The sequence below is a fragment of the Buteo buteo genome, chromosome 2 (assembly GCF_964188355.1).
Source record: "Buteo buteo chromosome 2, bButBut1.hap1.1, whole genome shotgun sequence".
Lineage (NCBI taxonomy): Eukaryota > Metazoa > Chordata > Aves > Accipitriformes > Accipitridae > Buteo > Buteo buteo.
Window position 1 is genome coordinate 22937959 of NC_134172.1, and position 14100 is coordinate 22952058.

Sequence of the window (14100 nt, forward strand, 5' to 3'; positions counted from 1 at the left end):
TTGTTCTCTAACAAGTTGTTTAAAAACAAATGTCTCCACTCTCCACAGTATCTTTGCAGAGAAAGTGCTTGCCTATAAGCTTTCTCTCAGTCACTTCTTGGGTTGCAAAACAGCCCATACAGTTCCTCTGTAGCTCTCTAGGAGAAACCCCTTCCTCTCCATCACCCCAGAGACTTCCCCACAAGGCCACTTCTTGTTCGTCTTGGGAAAACCCTGGTTTCCTTCCCATCCTCTGCACTCCAGCACGATGTTCCAAAGCATCCCCCTCCCTGCCCCTCTGTGCACACTTGCCGCTCTCAAGGAAGAAACCATCTCCTCATCTTTCTACATGGCTCTGCCCTGTGAAAGACATCAGGAGACAGGGCAAGGCAGAGAGGCGGCCTGCCTTCTTCCCTGATCCCCAGCTGTGGCCTTTCCAAAGAACACAGAGTGCGCAGGCAAACAGGAACAAACATACCCACATCTTACACCCTCCACCCCCTCCCCGTCCACACACGCGCCCTCTTCCCCGGTCTGAACAGTGCAGCTGGGCTCCTAGGGCAACAGTTCACTTCAGCTGGCTTTTCCTCTTGGCTCTCTCCTATGCAAAGCATGCTCACTCCCCCATTGCTTCCCCATAACCAGGAGTCCTATCTTCCTGCAGGAACCAGCCGTCCCTTAGAGCCCCTGCACTCCCAGCAGCATCCGCATTTCCCAGACCTCTGCTTTGCTGAGCCATTGATGACCGGCCCAGCCTTGTCTGGCTCTCCCGGGGATGGTGAGCACTTCTGGCCCAATTCAAACAACTCCTTCATTTCTACTTTGGCCTTTCCCTTTGATCTCCCTTTGTTTGGACACCTCACACTGTGTTTTTGTACCATCAGCTTACCAACCGCAGTCTATGTTTCTCACTGCGCAAGCCCCTGTTCCTCCCATTATTGAATATTATTTCCTCCCACCTCCAGAACGTCTGTGCCATCATTAGCCTCTTCTGGTGGACCACGGAACAACTGCAAGTCCTACATGTATATTCCTACCTATTGACTGTAAAGGAGAACTATGTCAACTGGTTCTAAAAGCAGGTGAGATTAATTTCATCTAGCTGTCTAGATCAAGAGTCCGGATAAAAAGGCAGTATAATGGTTGCACTGTGTGCATTGTCCCGAAATGAGAGCAAATATTTCCTTAGAGGAACCAGAATCACTAACCGTATCCTTAAAATGCTTTAGATATCATTATTTAACAGATAGTGATTTAAAAGTTGTGCCCTGCAGAATGTCATAGAAGGGAGAAAGCTGGATATGTTAGATAAGGACACAGCTGAGAAGAGACAAAATGAACCCTAACTGTTCCTGTGTCCGGATACAGTGACATCAGGACAACTTTATGCTTATGGAGCAGTTCAAACCTTTCCTATTGACCCCGGAAAATCTGGCTCTTGCCCATTGGAATCTGGCCTGAAGGCACTAGTTCATCTCACAACTATCTATTCTGTAATTATAGATCTTTCTTACATTTTGTTCCAAATTACTCTTCACTTCCTTTTTCAGTCTCCTACTTTCAGAAATGTAAATGACAAAATTAAACAGTTCCAGTTCATAAACTTCTTTTTAGATTCCTGCTTTAGCCAAGGAACTGAAGCTAATATTTTCCTTTCTGTTCCAAGTTACTGGTACCAATATTAGCAAAGAGTTTCTCTGTAAATTGGTATTCCTTTGGAAGAAGAGGATGTTCCATTCTTCTTTGTACATCTGTCTGCTGTGGCTGTGTCACCATCTGACATTACGGAAAGTTACAATGGTGAATTCTTCCACAGCTTTTCCTTCCCTAAAGGCAGTTACTACTTCTTACATTGTAATAAGTTCAAGTTGAGAATCAACTACTTTTTCAGCCATGTTATATTTACTAGGGATATAATGAAAATAGTGAGAAAAGGCAGGACTTTCTCTCTAAAATACCACACTAATGCAGAGAAAGAAAGGGCAAGCAACTGAGAAAGTAGCTCTCCACATCTTGTCTCTGTGGAGAGGCATTTTATAAATGCTATTATGTTGCACGTAAGCCCAAATCCAGAATCTATGTGGAATCTGGACAAATGGACAAATTGTGGTCCCCCAAGCCTCTGTTTACAGCAGCTTAACCCTAAAGGTTCCTAGGCCTGGTAAAAAGCTTGCTTTTGGCACTAAATTTCCCCCATATCTGTTTCTGGGTATGTGTCCAAGCACCTCAGTAAGCACCTATTTCATACCTCTACATAAGCAGTGTCTTTAAACTAGGTACTAGATCTGTCTCATCTGAGGAGCATTCTTGGAGTAGGTCTATTAGCTAGGATTTGGTATGAAATACAGTGGCAGCCACAGCTTTCCTTCAGAAATCTAGCTGCAGGAGGGGAATTTGGAATCACAAACCTGAGAGGAAACAAACTTTGAGAAGGAAAAACATCATGCCAGGGTGTACAAAAGAAGTTTGTACTTTTCACTGTGAAAGTTTGTGAATTTTCCTTTTCACTGATAGGGGATCAAGATGGGGGCAAATGCAGATCATAACCAGTATTTCTTAGAACAAGTTTTGGTTGGTTTTTTTTCACTAAGCTGTTATTACTAATAGAATCAAGCTATTATCACAAATAGCAAGTAACTCTTCACACAACACATTCACTTCTTCACTTGCAGAGCTCACTCGCAGACAATCACTCATAGCTACCTGGTTGGAGCCATATTTGGAAACTAATCCCAGCTGTACACTCAGTTGCAGAGAGCCATACTGGCACTCCAGGGGATTCTTGGGAGACGTCTGCAAAGTCACTCAGGCTGTTGTACTCTTCATTATCAGATAGCAGCCACTGCTGTCCTGGATGTGGTCCACATTACACAATCCTCTGCTGATGCTTGTGTGCACTAGTTGCCTTGTACAGTCCCAGCAAACTCTTGGTTCAGTTCTCACAGATGCAACAGGACTACTAGTCTATATAGCTTATCAGTCCTTGGAAACTTTCACAAACTAATTTCTCATTAGGCACCTTTCCTGTCTTTGGTCTATTTTTTTCTGGTAACCATTTCTCTAGCCAAGCCTATAGATCCTGTAGTACCAACTCAGACAGAAGGGTCCTTTATGGCAAGCTTTACAATGGTGGATTAATCTTTTTGATCTGCTCAGTGTTGTTAGGATCTCACCCGAAACACCTTATCCACTGGTGCAATGTACTGTCAGAAGGGCCTACGTACCATAGAGCAGGGTCTAGAAGGGAACAGCAGAGATTACAGATCTAGATGTAGCTAGTGAAGTAAAAAGGGAAGAACTAGTGTTACTATCAGAAAATACGGAGAGGAGACGTAACAAGAGCTATCAAATATATAAGAATCTGTCTCAGAAACTGCTAGAGCGGTACAGCACATAAGTAGTCTTAAATTAGACCACTTTCATTAGATGTTTATTAGGGTAAACTTTCAAATGTCAGAGATAAAGAAGCAATGAGGCACATGTTTCACAGGATGGTAAAGACAAATAGCTACTGCTGTTTAAGAACATGCTAGACTAGGAAAAGTGGATGGTCATTTGTGTATAGAAATTTAAAAACCCCATCCCTCCTTCCCTTATTTTTACTTTTATGATAAATTGTTCTGTTTAAAAAGACACACAAACTTTTATTTAGAACCAGCCTTTTAATACCCATTTAGTGAACCAACATAGAATAAAAACTTATTTACATGTATTTCATACACACGCAAATATTTTAATTTAAACACAATTAAAATCTGTCAAAAGATTAAAATATCAAAAAATATCAAATTAAATAAGGACATTCTCTGGACTAAGAGCTTTGAGTCATTTGATTGTTTACATTTGGCATAAAATTCACTGGAAAAGTAAAAAAAAAAAAAACAAAAAAAACCCAAACACCTATATGTGAGCCTACTGTATATTTTTAGGGTTTATAAAACCAGAGAATATACCAGTAGACCAGTATGACATGCAGTGCTATCAGTTCCATCATGATGGTAGTCTGGAATGATACTCAGAGAATTAAACCAGACTTGGACAGGGGGGATTTGTTTAGAAATTAGAACAGGCTTTCGAATGGTGAGTTTCATTATGATTTGAAAAAATGGCCTAAAAAGGTATGAAATCTTCACTGGTATTAGAGATTTCAAAAATAAATTTTATGGTTTTTTTCAGGTATGAATTAAGTATAACTCATCCCATCTATTCCCCCCTTTTTGCAGAATTCTGTGAGATAGCTATTCTATTATTTAAATGATAAACTATTTCTATTCACAATACATTCCAACCTCTTATTATACTTGATCTTTCAATGCTTATGTTACAGAATTATAGCAGAAGAAAAACGATTTACACTTCCCTTTCTATCAGTCATATACAGAGGAGGAAAATGTGTTAATTCAGGTATTACAGGCAACACGAAGGGTTTCTGTGGGTACCTCAGCAGCAGAAGGAAGTTGTGGACCCACAGCACTGGAGCAGGCTGCCGGGCTGAGGCAGGGAGCTGGTCCTGCTTTGAGCAGGTACCTGTGCCAGGTGAGCTTGGAGGTCCCGTCCAACCTGTGCAATTTGACAGTCTGTGCTGGAGATTGGGGTGGCATTTTCGGGATATCTACAGATCTGGATATACTTTTGGAGTGTGCTAAGGAGCATATTCTCACAGTTGCCTGTGGTGACCGTGGTTCTTCTTGTGCCTAAAGGTGATGCTGGACCCATGCAGAAACTGGAACTGCCGGGGTGTTCACTTACACAGCATGTGCATGCTCAGCAGTCCTCCCAGGTACTACAGTTTGTGAGCAGATCTCTGGATCTGCCTTGCAAGATTGCTTGTTCCTGCTAGTACAGAAAGCAAGAAGCATCCTGTGCAAAATGAACTAGAATTTCCATGGGAGAAAATCGCTTTGCCTTAAGAATTCTTGTATTCCAGTGCTTTAATTCCTTTCAAAATCAGGCCCAAGATTATCCTGCTTATTAAACTGTTGCCTGCTCATTTTCTTCAATATTGGCTACAAGACAATTTGATTCATGAGTTCCAGGGTCAGCATCACCACGGTATATGGCATTGTCAAAACTGGCTGTAACTGTTTGTCGATCACGTCTTTTTTTATAGAAAAAATAGAATGTAAGGCCAGTTCCTGTTAGCAGAAGGAAGATCAGTATAACAATCATCCCACCTAAACTATTCGCAGACGAAGCAGCAGCTTCATTTTTTGATGCTGTGAAAGACAAAACAGAACAAGTACTACAAATGGCCACAGACTGCTATTGCATACAACAATCATCTCCCTAAGTAAACAGAGTGAACTCTAAAAGTACTGAACAACCATAACAGCAGTTAAAATTGATGCACGTTCTGAACGGACAATGCAAAATGAGGCTCAATCTCTTCTATGTTCCTTTTAAAAAGCATTATATTGTGCTACAGTATATCATTTGTAAAGCAAAAAAAAAAAAAATAAAATCAGTAAGACATCCAATTTCAGAGAAGAGCTCTCCTTTTAAGCAGTTTTAAAATAAAATCATATGTGACAGTTAAATGGGTATTTAAATGAAACTTTTCTGGAGGCAATTTTACTTGTAAATAATAAATGCCTATAAACTTACTGAAATTTCTGTTGAACAGGCTTATAAGAAACCAACTTACCTTTATTGACAGGTGAATCATGAGTTGGCTCAACTTCAATAACTATAAAATTAATATATATATATTATAGACAGTTTGCAAGCAACCATTCAAAGATTAAATAAATACTGCATATATAATTTTTACTTTGCATTCCTATGAAATTTTAAATAATTATAGAATCATAGAATGGCTTGGGTTGGAAGGGACCTTAAAGATCATGTAGTTGCAACGCCCCCCACCATGGGCAGGGACACCTTCCACTAGACCAGGTTGCTCAAAGCCCCATCCAACCTGGCCTTGAACACTCCCAGGGATGGGGCACCCACAACCTCTCTGGGCAACCTGTTCCAGTGTCTCACCACCCTCGTAGCGAAGAACTTCTTCCTTACATCTAATCTAAATCTGCCCTCTTTCAGTTTAAAACTGTTAGCCCTTGTCCTATCACTACACTCCCAGGTAAAGAATCCCTCCCCATCTTTCCTGTAGGCCCCCTTTAGGTACAGGAAGGCTGCTATAAGGTCTCCCCGGAGCCTTGTCTTCTGCAGGCTGAACAACCCCAACTCTCTCAACCTGTCCTCATAGGAGAGGTGCTCCAGCCCCCTGATCATCTTCATGGCCCTCCTCTGGACCCACTTGAGTAGGTCCATGTCTTTCTTATGCTGGGGCCCCCAGGGCTGAACACAGTACATGGACATGAAAAATATATGAAAACATTTTCTCTGACAATTCAGGCTGTATCCATCAAATATTTTGGTTAAAAATATTTGTAAAAAAAAAAAAAACAGCCACACTGTTGCCTCACTATTAATTGCTTTGAACACTTTTTTTTTGGTAGGGAGACAGATGTTCAAAGTTTTTACACTTCCACAGTGTAAGGCTTCACACTTCATACTGAGGAACTCAATTTTTTACACTTGCAAAAGTGAAAAACACATTTGTACTTAACAGCATTTAAGCTGTATTTTTAGGCAACTTCCTTTTCCTCCTTCCATTGTTTGGGGAGTATGATTCAGTTCATTGCTTGCAGGTCTGGCTGGCTGGGCCCTACAAAGCTCATGGATGACTCCATTGCCAACCTGCCAACTTGTGGAGATCCACAAGCTGGAGACTCAATTGGTTCCACATTGCATCTATTAAATTTTTGCAAGGGATCTGTTTGCCAACGGCAGATCTGTCCTATTTCATGCTGTCTCCCAGTTGATGTGTGCCAACACAGCTGAATCCATGTGTATACAGCGACTCACACTAGCTGCATGTGTGTGGATTTACATCCTTCATGCTCTATGCAACACTGCTGTGAACACAAGAGGGACTCGCACCAGCCTGTGACACATTCAGATTTCACATGGGTTGACATCCAAAAAAACACAGGGCCACAAGGAACCATTAAAAATGAAATGTACTATGCTGTTAGGTTGTCTTGGAATGTCTCCCTATGCCTGTGTCAGCAGAGAAATTAAGTGGGCCCTACTGCCCACCTTCACTTGATGCTTTCTGCTTGGTCGTCCAGAAGATCCCAGCACACTTCACTGGTACCCACCCCACTGGCAGCACCTACCTTCTTTCTGCAGGAGCTCAGTGACTTCGCACTGCTGTCCCTCAGCTTAGCTATCAGGATAGTGTCTGCCTTTCTTCTCAGCACTAGTTTAGTCATCTATTCATCATCTACTGCCCCTTGCACTCTAACCATAATGACTATGAAAATTTTCTCCGCACTCTCAACAGGTGATACGTTCTCCCCTACCCCAGGGTACAGCAATGCCAAGAAATCAATGCTTTTAAACTGAGAGGAGGAAACAGTGACTCAGGTTATTCTCCAACATTATTTCTCATTGTCCTTAACAGAAGTTACTCTCGGCTTTAATGCAGATGCACATGCATCAGGATCAATGCATAAAGTATACCCAGGGCATAAGAAGTTTGGCTTGGTGTATATTAACCACTACTTCTAAAATAACCTAGTGCACAGAAATTCAGAACTTACTTTTTGGGATTTTGCAAATAAAATTCTGGTCAACAGAGCAGTAATAGTTCCTCCAGGTTCCACTTGAGACATCCATGTCAACACAGTGTTCATCAAAAATTACTGTAGGCTCTCCTTTCTCCCAGTTGACAAATTCTACCACACTTCTGTCTGTCCATAGCCATTCCCCTAAAATTAAAGTATTAGCTAGTGAGTGAATGAAGTAGGAATCATTTCTAGTCTACTGGGCACAATGACATCAGATAGGAAATTTATTAGTTGATTAAATTAGCATCACAGAGGGCTCATTTCTCATTCTTTTAACAGCCAGAGGTATTCAGATAGGAGTGTACCAAACATAAATGCTCACAAAGTTAACTAACTCCATTAGCCTTCAGGACCTTGGCTGTCAGTGATGTAAGGAAGACATGCCCAGGCTACCCAAGGACTTTTAACTGAAAGACTTTAACTGCCCAGGACTCACCTGTGCCTGGGAGCCTTAAGAAAAACAGAGCACCTGTGTAAGCCATGCTCTGCAGTTCAAGGATCCAGACTGGTCAGGAGATTTTCTTTATGTGTGTATCCAAGATCAGTGAATAGCTGCTTTATTACAGCTAGATTAATCAATTATCTTTGCAGACTAAATAGGGTCTCTTTAATAATAACTCCCTGCTCATGTCCTGCTGTGGCCCATCAAGTAGGAAGAATTGCCATCTCTCTTTGCTCGGGGTGTGCTTTCATGGCAGCACATCCTGATATAACTCGCAACTGCCTCAATGCCACCTCCTCTGTTCCCCCATCTGCAGGTGCACTTTCTTCTTGCCTCTGCTTACACTGCATGTAGCAGTGTAACGGGCCAGGTCAGGAACAAATTGCTGCTTTTGTACTGTTACTTCTCAGCTAGAACAGATGAACCTGGCCCACCATGCAACAAGGTGCCTGCCATTGCTGGTGGTGAGGGACAGGGACTTGGGCAGCCATGGCCAAAACCGCTCACTGCAGCCCAGTCTAGACTCGCTCTGGAGATGGACTTTCAAAGTCTGCCATGAAAAACAGGCTTCAGAATTAAAACAACATAGAAAACAGGATGAAATCTGCAGTTAACAAAAAAAAAAAAAAAAAAAGCTGAAATATTTTTGGATTAAAATAAAAAGTTCTACCAAAATATTTATTAAAAAAACCTGAAATTTAGATTAAGAAATATTGCTAGGCAGCTCATATGAGCTGCTATCCTCTGAGTTGTTTAGAAATAAATTTCAATTTGAGGCTGCCTCATCTTTTAATTACAAGACAACATTTTTCTTAAAAGACTAACACTGGTTAAATGTCAAGCAATTTGAGTTAAAAAAAGCAACAGGAAACATTTTAATCAACTGCTGCAGTGCTGAGCTCAAACCTTTTACAGACCGAAATATACTCTAATTACAGTAAAGATACAAAAAGCGTAGACCTCTTGGTTGTTTATGTTTTAAGTCTTGTAGCAGAAAAGCTATTAAACATTTAACAGTTTATTTCTCTCTGATTATTTAATATTTAGTATGTTAGTATTAGTATTTAGTATGTTAGTGTTATTTAGTATTCTCTCTGTTTATTTAGTATTTATTTTCATCTCAGTATGCATTGTGAAATAATTACCATCAATATTTTTGAACAATCCTATCCAAAACTTTCTGAAGTCACTTGCAAGTGGAGACAAATAAAGTAAGAGAAAGTTCATTTCAGCTGAATCTTCTATGGAAACCAGAGAAGCACCTAAAAATATCAATTAAATATTACATATAATTTCAGCAAGATTTTCCATTAGAAATTAATTATCTCAGTAAACAATCATGACATGTTTCATGATCAGCTTTTTCATATAGTAGAAATGCTTGATAATAAGTTTACATTAGGTGTAGCTTATAATTGATATACATACACACACACATCTATGCATTATCTCTTGGTTCTGGATTAAAAAACCAAACACACAAACAACCTGTAAATATCCTAATAAAAAGAGGCAGTTACCCATCTGGATACACGTCATGGAAGCATCAGGCCAGCTTTCCTCAGAACTGGTGTGAACATAGTAGCAATGACCACGGAAGGGAATCCAAGACCTACCACGCTTCGGTTCAGGACACTTCCCAGGAAGCTGTGGTGGTTCACTAGGAATTAACTCTATTAAGAAGACACACACATTTCAGTGGGGTCTTGAAAGCCAAGGGAAACGTGTACTCCTGCACCACACATCAGCCCTCCCAGTCTGACAGTGATTTCAGGAAAAGTAATATCCCATAGACTTAACTAATGATAAAAGAGTGAACTAAACATGGTAAGCTAGTAATAAATTATACTGGTTGGAGCTGGTTCTCCAATCTGCTAAAGAAGACTTGCACCAGTCTAACTGCAATTGTCTTTGGCAAGGCAATTTTTTACTTTAAACTTGTGAAACAGAATGAGGAATGAGTTGGTACATATACAGGATCTTGACACCACCACCACAAGCCAGTGGCTTGTGCCCAGCCAGTTTGTAGCAAGGTCAATCAGAGAAGCTGTCTGTACCTGCCCTTGTACACACATCTTAAACTATGTAAAAGTAAAATTAGTAGCCTATTGCATCACCTGATTAAAGCCAAAGCAGAGCTTAAATGAATATAAAATTTGCTGTGAAGTATGATGCAGAGATCATAAATTTCATATCTGATTTAAAATATGTTTGAAAATTGGGTGCAATATTTGAGCTCTAAAGTATCTCAGCAGAAGCTTCCCAGGATCTTATACTTATAACAAATATAAATTAATCAATTCAGCTGCTACACTGACAGAAGTTTCTTATCTCTCAATATTACAAAAGATACTTTTAAATGTAAAAATATATCATTAATTTATTTATAGTTAGGCTAAAGTTGATCAATTCTGCAGTTCTTGACAAACAAGGATGCAGAAAAGAACTATTGCACGTGGCATGAAATATTGCAGTTGTCTTTATGATGTGCATGTGTTGACTGGCCTGTGACATGAAATGACTGGAAATCACTCAAGACAGACTGGATCTGGGATTTTTTTCTTAACAAAAGCAATAGCTCATCACAAGGCATACACCATCGATCACAATCTTTGCATATATGGAAAAGCTAAATTAAAATAAAGCCATTGATTTAAATTCCAGCCTCCCAAATCTCTTTTCTCCCATTCACAACTTACCATCAGATTGTTTACAGAGAGAAAAAAATGTTTCGTTGCAAGATGCTGTCTTCCAAAAACCATCCAAATCTAAATAGACACAGGCTGTGTTCTTATTTGGTTCTCCACTGGCCCAGTTATGATACCTGCTCCTCCTTCTATCTGACCATACGTAATGGCCACGAGTCTAAAAGCAAATGACAATAAAGATTATGTCACATACAAGAATCAGACTGAAAGAACATTAAGATTGCACTTGAAGGTAAGTAAAAATTAGGAAAAATCAGAATCATGGTTTCTCACACAAAATTAATTTGTCCTCTGTCATGAATACATAACAGCCTGGTCCAGACTTCCACTCTCCACAACAGTTAGGGCAGTGGTCCTACAGATGTTTATTTGGTACGCAACCTGCATTATTCAATTCACATCATCTATCTCATGCACTAAATGGGCAAAGGGCCTTGCGGTAACAAATGTGAATATATAGTTGAAGACTTTATCAAAGGAGTCCACATATACACACAGATCAAATAAAGATTGCAGATAAAATATTGTTAGCATTCCTCTAACACAGGCTTCTCTATATATTCGGAAAGCAAATAGAAAAAGCAGATGTTCCACTGGAGAGACGAATACTGGTGACATTTTTCATGGAGCACACACCACAGACTTCTGCCACCCATGCTAACAGGGCTTGTGATAGGTTTCTAGTTCTTGCAAGGACCAGCTACTAGAGGAGAGCTAAGCATGTATTTTTTCAGTGGATTTCACCACTATTTGCAGAGGATGACCAACATTAGTCACATTCGTGTCTCCTGTCAACCCATCCTGCAGAGCCTAGTCCCTTCTTCCTGTGATCATTGGAGGCAGGCTCCCATCCAGTTTTTTGTGCCAGTTCCTTTCCTGTCCTTTTTCCTTTTAAGTCCTTGACCACGTTTCATCCCAGCTTTGCGTCTAATCCCGGTTTCCCAGTGCCTGGTCTCACTGAAGTGCAGCTCCAGCTCCTCTCACCTCAGCACCTGTGCCCTCTCTCAGTCCTGTGTCCCACCAAGCTCCGACTCTACCTCTCTCCCCTTGATTTCCTCACAACTCCTGTTCCACAGATCCCCAGCTACATCATCCAGCTACATGGTTTTTTTACATGTCTCTAATAGATGCTTCCCCTTTCAGACCTTTACACGCTTTGCTGACTGACTTTGTTGGCAGTTTTTCACAAGGCACTGGCTTCAGCTCCAAAAACCAGCCTAAGGTGTCCCCGTTGCCAGAGGCCTGCTCCCGCCTCTGTGCTGCACCTTGGCATTTCCCCTGTTGTCCAGCACAAGCTCTTGTAGTGCTAGGCTGTGAATTAAAACAAAACTTAAAATAACCTCATGAATAAAGAACTCCTTCTAATCCTAGTTGTTTCCATGGTGTGCTTCAGAAAGAGCAGTGCTCCCCCACATGAGCGTGCGGTAGATGGTGGTGTAGGAAGCAGAAACTCCATAGCCATTTCTACCGCTGAAGCCACTGTCTACTGTAGCTACATCCTTGGTGGCCTTTGGAATGTGGACTATGACAGTTCTCACTTACATTATGGCCAAACATTTAGACATGTAAAACCCCTGAAGCCAGGTACCTCAGCAAAGTTTTGATGCCTGCCACGTATTCACAGATCTGACCAATATCACTCACGTGGAAGCAAACAGCGCCCACAGCAGTGGATCCTGTCAACCTCCGAGCAAGAAATATGGTTCATCTATGCCAATCTAGGGTAGCAGCATGATTGTCACAAGCATTTGATGGACTCACCGTGTTGCTGTTAAGACCAATCCATGCAGGCTCCCCATGCTTTAACATTTGTAACCACAGGTAAGATTCAGCATAAGGATCCAAAACGCTGGCAAGCTCTGCAAACTGGTCTCTGCAGTTCTTCTCTGCTTCTTCCCAGACCATTTTGTAGTTGATGACTGCATAGCGGTCATTACCATAATTGTTAAAGCCAAACATCGGAACTATGGGTTGGGAGTTTTGCAGTTTGGGGTCTGTAACAAACAAACAAAAAGAAGTCAAATGTATTATATTGGCTAGACATATAACACTGAGAGAAGATCTAGTGTACTGGAGTAGTCAATTAAGAGAGGCTGGAATAACAAATTAGCATGTGTCCCAACTATCACTGCAGTGATGAAAGTCATGTTTTCATGTTCTGTGACAAAATTTTCTAATTCTTGTCAGAATGACCTTTTAGCATAAATATCTGTATTGCCTCCAGGAACATGCCTTGCAAGCTCTAGACCTTTCCAAAGCACACTGTAACAATGTAGGGCATTAAAGGGAACAATTTCTCCACTTTTTCCATGATACATTGGCATCTTTTGTATTTCTAACAAGGAACAGGGTACAGTAAGCATGCCATGAGCAAGCAGAGGGATACAACTGCTGTTGATGAAACTGCCTGAGTAAGACTGTAAAGGAAATCAAGCAGGGCAGATTTTCAAAATAAAGAAGTTGCACTGCTTTTAAGTATAACAGTAGAATTTCAGTTTTGAAGAATTTACCCGTATAAAGACAAAGCACTGTTCTCTCCCTCTCCCACCTGATTGCCAAAAATAGTAAAATATGTAATGATCCATAGATTATTTTTTTTTTTTACTGGTCTGGTCCTTAAAATAGGAAAGGTTAAGAGTTTTTCTCCAAAAAATGAAATGTGTGCTCATTTTGTTAAAATGGTCCATAGTGCATGTGATACTGTCAGATTAATTTCAGTTAAAATAGGGAAAGTCACTTTTAGCACCAGTTTGATACAACCACAATAAATCAGCTGTACTAGAAAGTGGTGAAAGAAAACTCACCAGAATTTTTCTGGCATATGTAGCTTTTGCTTGTTTTACATTCTTGATCTTTCCATTTCCCTGCCTGTTCAATAGGGTTCTTCATCATAAAGACACAGTCATCCTACAGGGGAAATGAGATTAACAAGAAAAATGTGTATAGATAGGAAACGTTCCTGCTCCTGCTGGATATACGGACTCACCTATCACATGCAGGCACACACAGATGAATAATACGAAGGTCATATATATGAACTCATACAAGCAATGTCAGGAGCAGTAATATGACAATACGCATTTACAATTCAGCCCTAGGAAAGTTTGTACTTGGATGATGGACGGAGTTGTAAGGCACAGCACAGAGGCAGGAAGAAGCATGCGGGACTAGCTGTATGTACATAATCTCTGTGCACGCACATGTGTGAGTGTGCGTGTGTGCAGGTAGAGATGCGTGTGCTAGGTCTGGCCGACAGGACATTTCAGCTCTGTTGCCGTTTTCCTGGAGGTTATAGGGAAACTCTCCTCGGCACTGAAGCTTGCCTGGAGAGCTG

General features: G+C 40.8%; 1 protein-coding gene across 1 annotated transcript in view; it reads right to left on the reverse strand.

Moving 5' to 3' along the window:
• Positions 1–3406: 3406 nt before the first annotated feature.
• LOC142040349 (macrophage mannose receptor 1-like) overlaps positions 3407–14100 on the reverse strand; it is a 33465-nt gene continuing 22771 nt past the window's right edge. Inside the window, exons 23-30 of the mRNA XM_075048151.1 lie at positions 13571–13673; positions 12528–12760; positions 10758–10923; positions 9579–9731; positions 9204–9320; positions 7590–7757; positions 5624–5665; positions 3407–5195 (exon numbers count right to left, since the gene is read on the reverse strand). Coding sequence (XP_074904252.1) covers positions 4951–5195; positions 5624–5665; positions 7590–7757; positions 9204–9320; positions 9579–9731; positions 10758–10923; positions 12528–12760; positions 13571–13673 — 1227 coding nt within the window. The 3' untranslated portion in view covers positions 3407–4950. The remainder of the gene's footprint in view (positions 5196–5623; positions 5666–7589; positions 7758–9203; positions 9321–9578; positions 9732–10757; positions 10924–12527; positions 12761–13570; positions 13674–14100) is intronic.